Genomic DNA, 18,561 nt, shown 5'->3' with positions numbered 1-18,561 from the left:
CCTGGGCACAGCTGCCTGTGCAGCCTATGGACACAGAGGAAATTAAAGCCTTAGTGCTTTGGGTGAGCTGTCCACATGGCATCAATTCTCATGTTTTGAGTTTATGAATCCAAAAAGCTGTGTCTGGGATTTTTCCCTCCCTCTTCCACCTCATTGTAAAGCTGGAACACCTTCTCCCATCCTCCCTGCCCACCTTTTCCCCTGCTCCCTGTCCTGTGTTCCCTTTAGGTTTAAATTCCATGAAATGGGGATGATGATGATGCCAGAGACTGCAGAGAGATGGAGTCTGTTTCAATGGCTGGTAACTAGAAAGATGGGAATGTTGAGAGATGGGATGAAGAGGGGGAACATGGAGTGTCCAGGAGCAAAGCACTGGCAGTTCATTTTGTCTCCTCTTCCTGGTCTCTGCAGTCTGAACTTCAAAACATAAAGGAGAAAACCAACATAAAGAGGAGCTCAAAAAAAATCCCACTGACAGCTTTAGGCCCAGGACTAGAGGAGGGGGTGGGGGGAAGACAGGGAAACATAAGTGCAAAGGATGTTTATGAGACTGAATGTCCTGGGTTTGTTTATCACTCCTCTGCGTCTCTGCCAGCCTCAGCTCTCCCTGCTCAGGAGGAGTCAAATGGCTGCTCTGGGCTTGTGGGGGATTGCTGAAGCAAATCACATCTCTTGTTCTGGAAACTTCCTCCCCTGTTCATCCAGGAGGAGGGACCAGATGTCTAACAGCTCTTTTCTCCAGTGGGATACAGGTATCAGAACAGTAAGGGTTGGAAGAGGTCTCTGGAGACCTGGATGTTTCCAGTTTAACAGTTCCCATTCACAGCGTCCCAGCATGGTAGGGGTTGGAAGGGACCTCTGGAGACCATCCAGTCCACGCCTCCTGCTAAAGCAGGACACCCACAGCAGGTTGCTCAGGATCACAATGTCCAGCTGGCTTTGGAATCTCTCCAGAGGAGACTCCACAACCTCTCTGGGCAGTCTGCTCCAGGGCTCCAGCACCCTCACACCAAAGAATTTTCTTCTTCTGTTCAGATGGAACCTCCTGGGTTCTGGTTTGTACCTGTGACTATTTCTACTCAGTATCAGAAGGAAAAAAACCCCATCCCCCAGCCAAGGCATGATGCCATCTTCTGGTGATTGCACCTCAGCTATGCAGAATGTGTGGTTGTGGATGCAGCAATCAATGGAGACAAAGTAGGAGATGGGCAAGAGAAAAAAGAGAGGCACAAGGAGATGGTGACTCCCTTCAAGGACTGCATCATTCGGTTGCACAAAGAGAAACTAAGGCTTCAAAGTCCCAGTCCTCCTCTTTATCCTCTGCTTGTAGGAGCCATCAATAATTTGACCATTCTTGGTTTGTCTTTTATTGTATTTCTCCAGCTTCCACTTTCCTGGAAGCTGGAGAAATTCAATAAAAGACAAACCAAGAAGGTCCTGGGCTGGTGCTGTGCCTTGCTAAATCCAGAAGTATCAGCTTCCCAGAGACCAGTCTTTCCAAGGTTTTCAGACCCAAACTATTTAGAAAAGGATTTTTTTTCCTCTCTGTTTATCTGAACTCAGAATGAACTTCTAAAAACAGTTTGAGGTTTGTCCCTACTCAAAACATGGGCTTGAATCACGGCAATATTCCACAGCCCAAAATCTGGCTGTCAGAGTGAGCAGAGGTGGTTGTGCTTTCCTGAGATGTGTTTTTGCCTGGAGTCAAGGCTAGCTCTTACTTTAAACTCAGGTTCAAGGAAGCTGAACTCTTCACAAATCAATCCCAGGCAGTTTCTGCCTTGCTCTTCAACAGCAGGAAACTTAGTCCTGAACTCCAAGAGTGAGGATTCAATTTGCACTCAGATCTGAACCTTCTTTGGCCACTGCCTAGGAGCTGTGGGTTAAAACCCCCTCTCTGTGCTCATTTTGAGTTACTGTCTCCAACCAGGCAGTTTCCATTCACAGCATCCCAGCTTGGTGGGGGTTAGAAGGGACCTCTGGAGATCATCCAGTGCAACCCCACTGCTCAAGCAGGGCACCCACAGCAGGAGCACAATGTCCAGCTGGGTTTGGACTCTCTCCAGAGGAGACTCCCCAACCTCTCTGGGCAGCCTGTTCCAGGGCTCCAGCACTTCACTATGGAGCCTCCTACCAGCAGCACACCATTGCCCACCAGGGGTAATGGATGTAAGCTACAGCACAGGAGGTTCCACCTCCACATGAGGAGGAACTTCTTCACTGTGAGGGTCACAGAGCACTGGAGCAGGCTGCCCAGAGAGGTTGTAGAGTCTCCTTCTCTGGAGACTTTCCAGACCCATCTGGATGTGTTCCTGTGTGACCTGTGCTGGATTCTATGGTCCTGCTCTGGCAGGGGCTTGGACTTGATGACTTCTGGAGGTCTCTTCCAACCCCTACCATCCTGTGTGTGTGATCTCCTGCATTTCACCCATTGTGGGGACTCCTCAGTGTTTTGTAGCCTTGTGCAATGCCACTTGGTTGCCATTTGGCCATGCTCCACTTGGCCTGGCCTATCTGTGAAGACCTGGATCAATGGAAAGATCAAGAATCAGAGCAGCAAAAGATGTGGAGATAGCCAAAGCTGGTGAGGGGTTGTGCTAAGGAAGTTTTCACTGACAGAGGTCAGAGCCCTATGGTGGGGAAGTAGTTTCCTTCTGTCAGGGTTGTTAAGGTTTGCAAAGCATTTGGCACAAAGCAAAAAAAATACCAATTCAGAGCAGCCCTGCTGGCAGGGAGCTGATTTGATGCCAACCTTTGTTTGTTAACCACTCCTTGTTCCAAAGGAAGTTGGATTTTGTGACACAACAATTTCTCAAGCCCAAAGCCTGTGATTTCCTGTGCTGTGAAGGTCAAAACAAGACATTGCAGCAGTTTGAAATCCTTGTTTCAACTTCATTTTTCCTCCAGCCAGGAAATTTGACAAAAATAATCCTTGCCATGAAAAGTTTTATTTTCAGCAAATCAATATTTTGGGGTTTTTTTTCTTCTTTTTTTGTCAGAGAAAAAGGCTTCTGGAAAAATTCCTGCTCTAGGGTTGGCTCTAAGGTGAACAAACCAACACTGTCTCCTAGTGGCTGATTCCAGGGGAATGGCCAAATGCATCTTGGCTTTCAAGTTGTCTTTTCCTTGATCCTCCTCCTAGATCTCTGCTCATCAGGGAGTGAGAGAAGTGGGAAATGAATTGCACATTGCACTCTAAGCAGCAAACCATTTCATTAGCCATAAAAAGGTCTATGGCTGGCTGTTTTCTAGACTCCAGTTGGTGTTGAAAGGAGGTAATTACATTTGAAGGCTGTCTCACTGGGTGCTTGGCTCATCTGCTCTTCAGCTTCCACTCTAATAATACCCAAGCTCAGCTCAGCATCTCAGCCAGCACTCAGGACCATCCATCCTTGGCTGTGCACGCTGGGTCCTGCCTCGATGTCCCTGCAGGGCTCTGCTCCAACCCTCTCATGTTACAACAGCCCTTGGCATCAAGTGAGTTCTGCCTCACCCCAAACTGGATAGCTAAAGGATAATGAAGATCTCTTGTCTGAAGCACCACTGGCTTTGCAGTGTCAGCCTGATGTCCATCATCCTTGCCCAGGTGTTTTTCCTCCCCACCTCATCTCCATCTTCTGGGTCAGCTCTTTGTCACAGTTGGTGGTGATCTCATCTAGGCCACCTTGTCCTCTCCTTTCCCTCTTCTCCCCTGAGAGATGGCTGCAGCTTTTCTGCTGCATTACAAAATCACAGAACCAACCAGGTTGGAAGAGACCTCCAAGATCGTCAAGTCCAACCAATCACCCAACCCTACCTAATCAACCAGACCATGGCACTGAGTGCCTCATCCAGGCTCCTCTTAAACACCTCCAGGGATGCTGACTCCACCCCCTCCCTGGGCAGCACATCCCAATGGCCAATCTCTCTGTCTGTGAAGAACTTCTTTCTAAGATCAAACCTAAACTTCCCCCTGCACAGCTTGAGACTGTGTCCTCTTGTTCTGGTGCTGGTTGCCTGGGAAAAGAGACCAACCCCCACCTGGCTGCAACCTCCCCTCAGGTGGTTGTAGAGAGCAATGAGGTCACCCCTGAGCCTCCTCTTCTCCAGGCTAAACACCCCCAGCTCCCTCAGCCTCTCCTCATAGGGTTGTGCTCCAGACCCCTCACCAGCTTTGTTGCACTTCTCTGGACATGGTCAAGCAACTCAACATCTTTCTTGAGTAAATCCATTCTCTGAACTCCCATTTGAAGCCAAAGACACAGCACTGGAGAATGACCAAGAAGAGCACTGAGATGTCAGAGGGACCTGGCAAATCCACTGAAGCAATGCTCTCAGGTTAGCTGGCTGCACTGCCATGGGCTTGAGAGGCCACACAACATCTTGGGATTGGCTCTGAGAAGGTGGGAGTTAGGGAATGACATCTTGGGATTGGCTTTGAGAAGGTGGGAGTTAGGGAATGACATCTTGGGATTGGCTCTGAGAAGGTGGGAGTTAGGGAATGACATCTTACAGATTCTTGTTTGCCTGGCACTGTTTTCAAGTTTGGTCAGCTCAGACCTTTCCAGGCTGGACACTGCCTCTCTTTGGTCATGACTCCTGACTCTGCCTTGTGCTCTTGCTCTGGCAGAAATGGTTGAGCAGAAGTCCCTCTCTTGCATGCAGTCATTTCACCTGTGAGTGAGGGTTCAGCAGCAGCCCACAGACTGTGGCTGCCTCTGGTGTGGGATGTGTGAGCTCTCCCTGCCTTCCAGTTAACTCTTTCACCCTCCCCTTCACCTGCCAATGGCTGAGTTTGCAGTCTCTGGAGCTGATCATGCCCCACAGTGACCTTCTCCCTTTGCAGCCTCAAAGAGTGCAACAATATTCCCAAGAAACTGCCAGCTTGTAACAGTGTCCAACGACGGATGGGGATGAAGGAAGCTGCTCTCTGTCAGGAGATGAGTCAGATATGACAAGAACATCTTTTTCTAGGCAATATTATTACACTGAGGAAATGAAAAAGACCCATTTGCTTTTGCCAAGGGCCTTGAGCATTAGAAATGTGCATTACAGAGCCAGCTGCTGTTGGAGGGAGTAGCTCCAGCGAGCAGGTGAAACCCTCTCTCACCTTCGGCATTTGGGTTTGCTGTGGCACCTTTTGGAGCCTGGCTGCTGGGCAGGCATTGTGAGCTTCCCAGGAAAGAAACAGCTAAGGCCATGTCTGGAAATCAGGATGGTGGCCCAAGGTAATTTGGTGCTGGGGAGAGAGGAGGGGAATGTTAAATTCAGGTCTTAGATTGAAGCTGCAGGCAGTCTTGTGCACTCAGGGAAAGCCACGCTGATCCTGGAGGGAATCCAGACCCTCAGGACCACACTGCTGTCATATGAACCAAATCTGCTGGACATTCCCAGCCAGGACTTCATCTTGGGGTTTGTTTGGTTTGGTTTGTTTTTTTTTTTTTGGGGGGGGGAGTTTCCAAAGGGAGATAAATGTCTCAAGGGAAATCAAACTATTGACCCGACTGACTTTCACTGGGATTTGTTTTCCTAATCCCCTTGAGAGATGTCTGCAAGAAGTCTGCTTGGTTTGTGTGTGGCTAGGGCTGTGCTGTACTACTGTGGCCCTGGCAGCACCCAAAAAGACGTGCTGGCCTGACCAGTCTGACCAAGGCAAGTCCAAGCAGAAGCCTCCAAAGCCAAACTGGCTCTTCACCTGATAGTTGGATCTTGCAGCACTGAACCTCTCTTTTCATAGCTTTACGGGCTTGGGGACTGTGTACTGGGCTGGGAGTCTGTATTTCCAGCAAGACTTAGAGGGGCTGTCCATGAGCTTTGTCTGCTGCTCCCCTCCATGGCTCTCTGGAAGGAATGTGGAGCATTTGTGCACCCTTAGCACAAACCTCACAAGCAGGAGAAACGTAGCAGCCTTTAACCATTTCCTCTGTGCCTCTGTTTTGACCATGTTGCCTTGGTTTTCTTTTCTTCCTCACAGCCAGATGAGTTGACCAATGCCTTGGAGATCAGTAACATTGTCTTCACAAGCATGTTTGCCCTGGAGATGCTCCTGAAACTCCTTGCCTTTGGCCTCTTTGGCTACATCAAGAACCCATACAACATCTTTGATGGGATCATCGTTGTCATCAGGTCACTGGCAGCTCTTTCTCTACTGGGGCAATTCTACTGTGGGCTCAGACCAGCTGGGGAGTGGGATGGGGGAGCAGGAATGATGTGGCCTGCATTAACCCAGGGCTCACTGGCTGTGGTGTGCTATAATTGTGCTGGCCTTTTAGATTCCTGTTGGTAGAAGGGCTGTCCAAAGTAAATGGACCTGGCAGATGGAGAACAAAGTCTATTTCTGCTGCACATCTGGCACTGTGGTCAATTTTCCACTGAAGTGCAGAGTGCCTTGTCCTGGGAAAGCAGTTCTGGGAGCATCTGTACCCCAGCAGCGTGCCCTCCTCCCCCAGATCAACACAGAACTCCAACTGGAATAGGGCAAGCAGGAGGGGATGAGAGGGCACTGCTCTGCTCTCCTCTCCCAGGGGAGCACTGTCCCAGTCCAGCAGCATGTGGGTGAGGAGCTTGTGCAGCACCTCTCTGCTCTGGGGTTCATTCTGCCTGTGCTGTTCATGCCTTGGTCAGCAATTTGGGGCAGAGAAGTTAGGGGTGGTATAAACCAAGACAATGGCTGGGGCTGGACCATGCCTTTGATCCAGAGAAGTGAGGAGCAAGAGAGGCTCAGAAGCAAGGCCAGAGGCAGTGGCCTGATCAAGGCAACTCACCCAACAAATCCCTCTGCATATTAGCTTGGTGCAGCCTTGTGATCCACATTTTGTGGCTCAGCTTGTGACTGGCTGTAGTGGTGCAGACTAGCAGGAGAGAGCCTGTGTTGTGGAAAGCCACAGAAAGCAGGAGAATTAAGCATCAAGAGAGCAGCTCTGAAGGACACAGGTTGTCCATGAACAAGCAAAGGTGTTTTCCAGAAGCAAGAACTGAGCAGGCAAATAAGCTACCCCTCAAGGGCTTAAATGGTGTGAGATCACAGCTCACAGGATGTCAGGGTTGGAAGGGACCTCAGGAGATCATCCAGTCCAACCTCCCTGCCAGAGCAGGAGCCTCTAGAGAATCCAGCACAGGTCATGCAGGAACACATCCATCCAGATGGGGCTGGCAAGTCTCCAGAGAAGGAGATATCCTAAAAGCAGCTCACTCAGGGCTCCCACAGCCCTGTGCTGCTCTTGATGGTGCTCCTCCTGGTGTTCTGCAGCGTGTGGGAGATCATCGGGCAGTCGGACGGAGGCCTGTCGGTGCTGCGGACCTTCCGGCTGCTGCGGGTGCTGAAGCTGGTGCGGTTCATGCCTGCCCTCCGCCGCCAGCTCGTGGTCCTGATGAAGACCATGGACAACGTAGCCACCTTCTGCATGTTGCTCATGCTCTTCATCTTCATCTTCAGGTACCAGAGGCTGCAGCTCTCCTCCAGTGAATTGTTTGGCACGCTGAGGTGTAACGTGTAGGTCGGAATGCCAATGGCGCCCAGGCTGCTGGGCTGCCTGCGGGGTAGAAGTGCTCACAGCAGACACTCCACAGGCTGCTTATCCCTTCTGAGCCTCAGTGGGTTGAAAATTGCCCCCAGCCTTAAATTTGCCAGACCAGCCCAGTTTGGAAGCAAACGAAGCTGTACTCACAAGCAAAACTACAATCTGCAATGAAATGCAATGACTGTGTACAAAATATACAGGATTTGTAATATTCACAGGTATTTACAATTAATAAGAACCCCCCCTGGCCAAAAACCAGGGGAGCTAATAGCTTACCACTCCCTGCCCCTCTCCCTACCCCCCTGAACACAAAAAGGGACAAGAGAAAGAGCAGAGAAGTTGTTGTTAATACCTGCCACACCAAAAGCAATGCAGTCAAGGTCAGCAAAGCCAGGAGAAGCCTCAGCCAGAGCTGAAGCAGCAAAAAGAGAGCAAGATTGTTTTGTATAACTAGTTTAAGTTTATCTCTCCAATGCATTGCTTAGAACTTCTCATTATTCTCCTTTATACACCCAACAGAGGTTTATGTACATTCTACCACTTTCTGTTCAAGATCAGTGGAAAATTTTTAAAGGCATAGCCTAAAACTCCCACACATGCACTGCTGTAATGCTGTAGGTGAATGATGGACACAGACAGCAATTGCTCTGGGGTTCCTGGGAGGCTCCTCAGGCTGTGTCTCAGGAAGCTCTCAGTTAAATGTGCTCTACAAACATATTTGAGGTGGAGGCTGTGAGGATTCCCAAGATTTCTGTCTGTTAGATACTATAATGCTCCTCAGGGTTCTGCTCTTGGAAACCAGTTGGATTTGGGAGCTGGCAATCCTTTCTAGACAAAGGATCTCCTTGACTTCAGCATAGCCCATGATAATGAAATGTGACACAGAAGAACCAAAAGGTAGGGTTTGTTCAGTGAAAAGGGCAGTGGTGGAGCAGAGCCCTTCTTCCCTGGGGGGTACCACAGGCACACAAATCACTGAGGGGGTGCAAAAGTCTTTGAAAGAGGCCTGCAATCCTCCCTGCACCCATAATAATGTGGGATCTTTTCCAATCTCCTTTTTTTCCCCACTCCAGCATTCTTGGCATGCATCTTTTTGGATGCAAGTTCAGCCTGAAAACTGATACAGGAGACACAGTTCCAGACAGGAAGAATTTTGATTCCTTACTTTGGGCCATTGTGACAGTGTTTCAGGTAAGTTCTGGGCCATTGTGGCAGTGCTTCAGGTAAAGTTCTGGATCCTCTGGGAAGGAAAAATTATTATTCTCTGGGCAAGCTATTACTTTTTTTTTTTTTAAAGCAACAAAACTATTCTAGTATTCACGGCCAGGTTGGATGAGGCTTTGAGCAACCTGGTCTAGTGTAAGTTGTCCTTGCCCATGGCAGGGGGGTTGGAACTAGATGGTCTTTAAGGTCCCTTCCAACCCAAACCATTCTATGATTCTGTGATTAGGTGTCAGTCAGATTTGGACTGAAGTGCAGATTTGGACTGAAGTGGTACTATAGACTAAGAACTCCATGGTTAGCACAGTTACAGGGCAAATTATGGAGTTAGCTGGTCTCTGTGAGCTCAAAAAATCTTTTATTGTTGTTCATAAAAGTCCATCCTTATTTTCCTTTCATATGGTTGCTAAGATCAAGACCCACAGCCCATCAAGATCTGCAGTCCATCAAATCCCACTGCCCATCAAAATCCACAGTCCATCAAATCCCACTGCCCATCAAGATCCACAGCCCCTCACATCCCACAGTCCATCAAAATCCACAGCCCCTCACATCCCACAGTCCATCAAATCCCACAGTCCCTCACATCCCTCAGTCCATTCTACTCCTATTCTGTAGATCTCTGTCTCTTCACTTGCCTTCCAAGCCCCAAAATTGCACTCTGCAAACAATTTCCTTTAACTGGGAATGACAAATACTGTCACAAATCAGAGCTGGAGGGTGCTGGCTCTACAGGCTGGGAAAGTCTTTATATGAGAAGTTGTGTTTCCTCTGCAGGCAAGATCTGTTATGTGCCTGAAATTCCTGGAGTATTCCACAGTGGAGCAATGAGCTGCTATTTCCAGGATGTTCTAAATATAAAGATGCCTCTGTTGTGTTTAAAGGCTCAGTTTTTAGAGCCCAAGTGGAGCACAATGTACAAAATGTCAAGCCAGAGTAGATGTTCACCATGGTAGAAACCAGTCCAGAGCCTTCACTGTGATGAATACAACTTCTTACAAAGGAGTTAAGACAAATCAGCATTAGTCTCACAGGTTCATCTTTTCCTTTTGCCAACACAAATGCATGTTTCTGCCTCTAGTCTAACAGTCCCTTGGGAAAAAAAAGAGTTGGCCCAGAGCACAAAAGCTCAGTCCTGCATCCCCAGAAGGTTAATGAGTGGCTCAGTGACTGCATTCCTATCCCCAAAGCCACCTTGGCTTCATGAGGGTTAGAGACCATTTTCCTTGAATTAATGTGGGGCATGAATTTGTTCTTCATTTTTCTTAGCCCCCCAGGGACTTTTGAGCTCCAGGAAAACTGGGAGAGTGGGATTCCCTGAGGAAGGCCCCTTGGAGCAAGGCTTTGCAGAGCTGTGTCATTTTTTGCCCAGCTTGTCTGTGCTTTTTCCTCATGGAACCCACTTTGCTTCTCTGAGTTTCTGGAGCCACCCAATGTCGTTTATCTCGTCAGATGTTGTGTCCCTCACCCTTTCTTTCAGCTCCAGATGCCTTATAAATGGAGACAACAGCTCTGGTCCCAGATCTGTTATCTTCTGATGGTTATCAGAGGAGACATCATGACACCAAATAATGGGACTTGTACCAGCACATCCTTCATATTACCATACCTAGGACCTGACCTAATCATCTTGGTGGGCAGCAGGGTGCTAGATCTTCCTGCAGAGAGGGAAGGTTTGGCCAGGAAAGAGATCTCACACACAAAAGGTCTAAATAGAGGAAGGTTTTGCTGTCTCGTCTCATGAGACCTTCTAATGATTATGCTCAGCAAAGGCCAAAAGGAGAAGAAGAAATGGATGAGTCAGTATTTGAGTGCAGCTGCTGTGCCTGAGGAAAGTGGAGTAACTAAAGTCTTCCCCTTCCACCTCTCTGCAGATCCTCACTCAAGAGGACTGGAACGTGGTCCTGTACAATGGGATGGCCTCTACATCCTCATGGGCAGCACTCTACTTCGTGGCCCTGATGACCTTTGGCAATTATGTGCTCTTCAACCTTCTTGTTGCCATTCTGGTAGAAGGCTTCCAGGCAGAGGTAAGAGAACTGAGCAGAGGGAGGGAGAAAATGGAGAAGCCCACAGTAGGCAAGAGTGCAGGGATGAATCCATGTCAATGCAAACATCTCACCATGCAGGCAGCCCTGCATTTGAACTGTGTAGATGAGCTGGGTTGGACACGTGGAGCTCTTGTGACTAGAGGCAAATAGGGCTCATGGGACTTGGAGTGGGGCTTGAGAGACCAACACTTTGCTTGATCTCCTACAGAGTCTGTTGAGTGACCTATGGGAAATCATTTGCAATTCAGTTGACTCCCCAGATCTTCCATGTGTCCTATGTTTCTTTATGGTGGGCCTCAGACCTTCAATGGGGACCAGGCAGGACATGAACTGCCTTTCGGTGGAGAGCTTTCCTTGTGACTCTGCCCCTTCTGTGCTGTTTAAGGCTAGGAGCAGAGCTGTTCCAAAGCTGAGCTGCAAGGTTACAACCATGACTTTCTGAGATGCTTAGGATGGTGTAGGACACATAACTGCTATGGGGCTTTTCACCCACACCTGGAGATAATGTCTGTATCAGGTCAGTGAGCAGGGAATTTCTGATGCGCTGCAACGGTCTCGCACGGAACAGATTAGAGAAGTGATTTTATTTCTCAGTCTGAAGTGTTGTGCCATGGCCTGAGCTGAACTAGGCAGGAACCTTGGCAGCCCTACAGGCAATCCTGTGCCACATGACCCAGACATCACCATGCTGGTGCAAGAGGGCTGCCCAGGGAGGTGGTGGAGTCACCATCCCTGGAAGTGTTTAAAATCAGCCTGGATGAGGCACTCAGTGCCATGGGTTAGTTGATTAGATGGTGTTGGGTGGTAGGTTGGACCTGATGATCTCAAAGGTCTTCTCCAACCTGGTTGATTCTGTGATTCTTATGTGAAGTGGAGTAGTACTGGTGTGAGTGGGAGGCCCTTGCAGCAAGTCCACTCCAGCTCTGCTTTCAGCATCCTGAGAGAGTGAAACCAGCCCCCTGCCCTATCCTGCTCCTCTGTATCTTCCTTTTAGATCCCTGTAAGCCCATTTGGGGGAGAACGTAAGTGTGGGTGATTTGTTTCAGTTGTAGATATAATGATGTATGTGCACTCATATATTATCCAGGAAAAAAAAAAAAAAGAAACCCAAATAATTGCTTCTTACAAATTCCTGATGCAAATGGAAATGATTTTCAGGCTTACCAAAAATCATCTAGTCCCAGTTAAAGCCAAGAAGAGTGGCACTGAAAAGGCTTACATCAGACTTTGGGGTATTTTAATTGTTGCTTTTTTAATTCTACAACCACGAAGAAGGGAAAGATTGCTTAGTGCTGGATTGGCTTCAGAGACCCAAAGACTCAGTTTTCACCACCTCAGCTCCCAAAGGAAAGAGGAGAAAGAAATTATTGTTATAGGATTTCTTTTTCTTGTTTCATGTTTTTTCCACCCACAAATGGCATTGTGCTCTCAGTTGCTGTGTTTAGATCACACTTAGACAAACCTTCACTGACCATGGAATAGTAACTGAAATATTTATGGACCAAAAATTCCCTTCTCACAATGCAGCACAGCCACATTTATGTCTTTCAACTATGTCTGCAGAGATTCATTATTAAAACATCACTCCTAGATCCCTCACAGCACTAGCAGAGGCAAATCAGCTGAAACAGGAGGAGCTAAGCCCAGTTTAGGAAGAAATAACCCTGCTCTGTGTTGCTCAAGGCTGTTTCATGGATGCTGAGGGTGCTGAGTGCCACCTGCACACACAGAGAAGACAGGAGTGGTCCAGCTCATCCTTCTGCACTGCATTGGTGAGCATTTGAATGCCTTGAACAATGTTCTCCATGCCCTGGAGATCCAGCACAGGAAATCATGAAGAGCAAGAATGTCCTTCTCCAGGAACAAGCCTCTGCTCCATGTCTCAGAGGCTGAGCTCCTGCTGACACTCTTCATTTCCAGATTCCTGAGGTTTTCTCACTGTCACCAGTCTCAGCATCTCTTGGTTTTGCTCTGGATGTTTTAACACCAGTTCTAGTGCAACCTATTGCAGATGGAGTTGGACATCTTAGCCCCTTAACCTCATAAGACCAAAGCAAAGGACCTGCCAGTTACTTCTCCAGGCTCTGCAGTAGCTGCTGTCTTCCAACCCAGGAGAGATTTTCCTTTAGGAGAGTTGTAGCTGTGTTCAGAGTGCTTGTGCTGGACTTCAGCTCTGTTAGGAAATTACAGGAGCCATAGCAGGTGAAGATTTGTGCTGAGATGAATGCAGAAGCAACCAGCATGGCTGGCTCAGAGAATTCAGCAGCCAGACATATCTCCAGATTCTGCTAAACAACAAATCTGTGTGGAAGAAGAGGACATACCAGGGAAACCCAAACAGATCACAGAATCACAGAATGGTGAGGGTTGGAAGGGACCTCTGGAGATCATCTAATCCACCCCCCTGCCAGAGCAGGGTCACCTAAAGCAGGTTGACAGGACAGTGTCCAATGGGGTTTGAGTTACTCTGGAGATGCAGACTTCACCTCTCTGGGCAGCCTGCTCCAGTGCTCCACTACCCTCAACATAAAGAAGTTCCTCCTCATGTTTAGATGGAACTTCCTATGTTCAATTTTGTGCCCATTGCCTCTTGGTCTGTAGCTGGGCACCACTGAGGAAGGAGTGACTCTATCCTCCTGACTCACATCCTTTAAGTAGTCATAGCATTGATACAATACTGCCCAGGGGGGGTGTGGAGTCTCCCTCTCTAGAGATATTCAAGACCTGTCTGGATGTGTTCCTGTGTGACCTGCTCTAGGAGACCCTGCTCTGGCAGGGGGGTTGGACTGGATGATCTCTGGAGGTCCCTCCTAGCCCCTAACATTCTGTGATTCCTTGAATTCCCCCTCAATCTTCTCTCCTACAGGATAAAAGCCCCAAGTCCCTCAGCCTTTCTTCATCAGAGAGGTGTTCTGGGCCCCTAATTATCTTTGTTATCCTTTTGTTGTACCTTCTCAAGCAGTTCCTTGAACTGGGGAGCATGGAAGTGGACACAGTACTCCAGATGAGGCCTCACTAGGGCAGAGTAGAGGGGGAAGAGAACCTCTCTTGACCTGCTGGCCACACTCTTCTTGATGATAAGCAGCATGAGTGTGACACAGCCTCCTGCTGAAGGAGTCTTGCACTGAGGCACAGAGAGCCCTTCTGCAGCTCTTTGCATCCTTTGTGCTCCTGATCACTGGAAAGCAGAAGAAAGCTTTCTCCACTCAGCAGCCTGCTGGTGCTCAGATATCTGTGTGCAATTCAGCTCTCATTCCTTACCTGTCCTCTGGGAGGTCTCTGCTAAGGTGCTGGCAGAAGTGGGCAGCCTCATGCAGTCCTCCCTGAGTGCATGATTCACTGCTGGAGATGGTTGAATGGCAATGGTGGTGTTGGGTTGAAGGTTGGATTCAAAGATCTTAGAGATCTTTTCCAACTGAAACAATTCTGTGCTTCCAGAGCTGCCCAAATGGCTGATTCCTTGCTCAGGCTCCTTTTGGAGCTGCTGCAGACCAGGATCCAAATGTGTGTAAGGGAGAGGTTTTCAGAGCTTGTGTTATTCACTTAGTGCTGCCTCAGGAAAGGCCAGCAGCCACAGGCATGGCATTTGCAGGGCATGTTTTGCTCTCCACTTCCATTGATTCCAAGTCCTGACATTAAGCCTATGGGCTTGTCAGTTGTCTCCTAGTGAGCCATTAGCTGTGGCACAAAAAGCCCTTCTCAGGGCTGTGTTTCAGCTACCAGGGTTCAATTCAGGTCTTATGAATGCATGACTTAGCTCTGATTGTAAACCAGAAAGGTATCAGTGGAGCTGATTTTTTGTTTTTTTTTTTTTTTTTCTTGTCACCCCTGGTTCTGTTTGTGTGTTGCAAACAGGGCAGACATTCCTGGTTTGACCTCTTTGACTTCACCCCCTCACAGGGTGATGCTCAGGGCAGTTATAGCAGACACTGAAGTGCACTTCTGCTCCATTTGCTCAGGTGTTTCTTTCGCCTAGATGGAGAGTGGCTCCTGAGAGCCTTGTGCAGCTAAAAGGGTGCACACTGGAGCTGCTCAAAGCTGGGAAGCATCAGCAGCGTTTCAGCAAGGACACTAAAAGCGAAACTGTGAATCTGAGTACACAGTCACAGTGTGATCTCGGGGGCTGGTCACCCTGTGGAGCCAGGTTGGCAGGAGGATCCATAAAAGAGAACAGGCTTCAGTGGCCACAAACCCGTTTTTAGCACATTTGTGTTTAGCACAAGCAGCCAGGCCTCCAAGAGGAGCCTGAGCACAGATTTGTGCTCACATTGTTCCCGTGTTGTTTTCAAATCTACCCCAGAGCTGCTGTGGAGGAGCAGGAAAAAACCTTCCCCAGCAGTGCAGGGCTTTCAGCTGCTCTGTGCTAGCGCTTCTGCTCCAAAAGAGAGAAGATGAATCAGGGAGCTTAAGCCCTTCAGTCATTTTGTGTGGCTGCACCAGTTAGCAATACATCAGTTCACTGCCACTTCAGCACCATGTCTCCAGAAGCTGTGGGGATTTGTTCAGCCAACAGTTAAGGACCTGGGCTGCTTTTTCGAGGATCAGCTGCTTTAATCCAGCCATTTGCTACCAATTTGCACAGCTTTTGCTGCAGTCTTGATGGATCCAGCCAGAGTCATGCCAACAGCCTGCTGGAATCTCTCTGCAGAGGAGAACCTGACAATAGCTTTCCTGTCCCAGGCTTGTACATTATTTAGGCTGATCATTTATGGTAGATATGTATGAAAGGGAACATAACAGGGCTTTCAGGAGGAAAGCCAGTCTGAGGGTGGTTGGCTGTTGGCTGTTCTTTGTCCTGAGGTGATGTTATGCTGTCAGGCAAGCTGGCCCTGTTCCCTTCTGCCTCAGCTTCAGTGTTACCAAGAGATTCTTCCAATACAATCTCGATTAGCAGCCAGCATGAAGCAAGCAAATCAGGGCTGGGTTTCCAGGTCTAAGTCAAATTTACAGCGCTGTCAAATGAAGAAGAAAAACTCTTCATCATGGTTGGATGCTAAAACCCAAAGTGCTTTCAGCTGGGATCATGGTGAGTGCAACTCTGTAACCCCACAATGCCAATTTTTCTTAGTCACTCCTCTGATTACAGCTGCACTTTGGTGTTCTCCCCTGGGACACACTGCTCAGTGTAGGAAACACAACCACATTGCAGGAACAGTAGTCACATCACATCAGCTTTTCTGTGCAAGTGTGGAAATGAAGCAAAACAAGGAGGAAGGACTTTCCCAAGGTCATTCCCCAGGACAATTTCAGAGGGAATTGGGCATTCTGCCCTCCTGGTTCTTGGAGCTACACTACAACCATGGGGAGCTGAGGTACCTTCAAGCTGCTAAACTACCCAAATGGTCTTTGTGCTGAAGTCTGAATGAATTGGGTGCGTTCATCATCCTTCTCCTCTCTGCAGGGTGATGCCAACAGGTCAGACACAGATGAGGACAAGACCTCTGCCAACTTTGAGGATGACTTTGAGAAGCTAAAGGACCTCCGAGCAACAGGTAGGAGTTTGCCTCTACATTTTCCTGGGAACATGAGACCTACAGCTCTGCTTCCACAGTTATCTTGCCACAGGAACTTAGAGGGGAAAGTGGAAAAATCCATTTTGTGTGGCAGTTAACCTGACAGCTACATTAACAGAGCAGCTGTGCAAAAAAAGAAAACCCAGGCAAAGCAAGCGTTGATATTTCCTTTAAACAGATGTTTTTCTAATTTAAACTGCACTTGAACATTTAGCTGCATCTCATCATTTCTTCTGTATTGTTACCACAGAATGGTTTGCTGACAGCAATATTCTCACACTGCCTCTCAGCAGCTTTTCAGATCAGTCACATTCTCCTCTGTTCCGTTTCAGTGTCTCACACAAAAGGCATGGAGGTGAGGTTTGATTGATGGAAATGTTGCAGTGCATTGATGTTGCAGGAGGGGCTGGCAATTGATCTGAGGTCAGGCCACATTGTACCAGCACAATATAAGTGAGGAATAGTGGGTGACAACCTTCACTCTGTAGTTTGCAACCAGACAGGAGACAGGAAAGGATCAGATATTCTAACAGAGTGAAGAGCATGGTGGTAAGAAGGAGCCAGGCTAATCCCTCTGTACTTGGATTCTCACCTCATGCTCTTGCTAGCATCTCGACCAGGATTCATTTCAGCTAAGGAAATTATATTGATTGTGGTGAGCAGATGCAATTCAGCTGAAGAAGGGGCAGAAGTCATTTGCTGGGGAAGCTGAGACAGAGCTGGATCACAGCAAGCTGATGGCACTGCTCAGGCTGCAGACGAAGCAATCAATCCCCAACACCAAGTGATCAAATGAATGCCCCTTTGCAAATAGTTGGCAAGGAACCCACAGCACCAACCATGCAGCAGCTTCACACCAACTATCTGTTGAGGAGCTTCAAATAATAAGAAATTCCAGGGGAAATGGAAAACAGGTCTGGACTTGCCATCAGTCGAAGTCCATGAGAAATTGTGTGTGTCTCCATGAGCCTCATGGCTGTCAGCCAGGGACTAAACATTATAAGGACACCAACAATTCTATTCCAGTGCTGCTGGCCTGGCAAGGGGAAGGTGTGTTGCAGATTAGCAAATTTTGAGCTGGATCTTCCACCTCTCAAAGCAAATGGCAGTGTTCCCCTGGCCCTCTCTGGTGCAAATCAGATGTTTGTGCAGCAGCCAGCAACGAGGCAGCTGGCAGAAGAGCAGCAGCCTGCAGTGCAGGAGCAGCCAGAGCACTGAACACAGGGCAAGTGCACTCGCTTGGGTTTCTCGCTGCAGACTTGGACTTCTGTCCTCCCCCCTCCTCCAAACTGATTCTGCAGTTATGCAGCCAGACCCCACCCAGCCCAGTAAAGCAGAGGCTGGTTCAGCTTTAGGTTTTGAGGACCACAGTGCAGATGCCTGGTTGCTCTTCAGTGTGAGGAAGGCTTTTGCAGCCCGAACATAGATGTTCTTATGGGAGGACCACAGAGATGTGCCATGAGATTTCTCTGTTACAGGAGGTTTACTCTTCTAGATGGGTGGATGTGTAAAAAGCAACTTCTATTTCCTATCTCCTGAGCTGATAACTAAAGACAATGACTAATATTTGCTGAGTGCCTTCCCCGTGAAGGGACACAGAGCACACCAGAACTGCATACAAACCTCTGGGCAGAGCTGTATGACAAAGGGATTAACTTCCTAGGCTGGATTTAGCCAGTCCTCAGTGTTCTTTCCCTGGAAACTCTCTCCTAGTCCCCCAAAACTGTAGCTCCACTCTAAATTCCAAGAAACAGTGATCAAAAGAAGCATCCTTTGGAAGGCAATGAGGCTCAAGTCCAGGAAGGGCTGAAAGCTTCTTAAAAAGCTATCTGTGATGTTTTCCTTCAACGCAGTGGGGATGATCTTGCTGCCCACAACACTCCTTCTGCATTGGGTAGAGTTCCTGGAAGACCCAAGGAGCAATGTCCATTTCAAAGGGTGTTTTCTGCAGCTGAGCATTCACCTCACACTCTCTCTCCCCTTCTCTCCAGAGATGAAGATGTACTCCCTTGCTGTCACCCCCAACGGCCATCTGGAGGGCAGGGGCAGCATGCCCCCTCCCATAATCATGCGCACTGCTGCCACACCAATGCCCACACCAAAGTGTTCCCCACACATGGATTCAGTGCACACTTTTGTGGACTCAAGGAGAGGGAGTAATGCATCACTGGACCCCGTGAGCTACGACCAGAAGTCCTTGGTATGTTCCTGGTGCTACCAACTTGTCCTCAAGTGCCTAGCAGGTGCACAGGGGATACCTCTGTGTGTGTATGTGTG

At 48.5% G+C, this 18,561-nt stretch overlaps 1 protein-coding gene across 1 annotated transcript in view; it reads left to right on the top strand.

The window, feature by feature from the left end:
* CACNA1H (calcium voltage-gated channel subunit alpha1 H) overlaps nucleotides 1-18,561 on the top strand; it is a 293,598-nt gene that overhangs the window by 225,353 nt on the left and 49,684 nt on the right. The window contains exons 10-15 of the mRNA XM_054390949.1: nucleotides 5,954-6,105; nucleotides 7,229-7,414; nucleotides 8,573-8,690; nucleotides 10,595-10,750; nucleotides 16,173-16,263; nucleotides 18,276-18,484. Coding sequence (XP_054246924.1) covers nucleotides 5,954-6,105; nucleotides 7,229-7,414; nucleotides 8,573-8,690; nucleotides 10,595-10,750; nucleotides 16,173-16,263; nucleotides 18,276-18,484 — 912 coding nt within the window. The remainder of the gene's footprint in view (nucleotides 1-5,953; nucleotides 6,106-7,228; nucleotides 7,415-8,572; nucleotides 8,691-10,594; nucleotides 10,751-16,172; nucleotides 16,264-18,275; nucleotides 18,485-18,561) is intronic.

The sequence above is a fragment of the Indicator indicator genome, chromosome 22, assembly GCF_027791375.1.
Source record: "Indicator indicator isolate 239-I01 chromosome 22, UM_Iind_1.1, whole genome shotgun sequence".
NCBI lineage: Eukaryota > Metazoa > Chordata > Aves > Piciformes > Indicatoridae > Indicator > Indicator indicator.
Note: the sequence above shows the minus strand (reverse complement) of the source record. Positions and strands in the feature narration are given on the sequence as shown.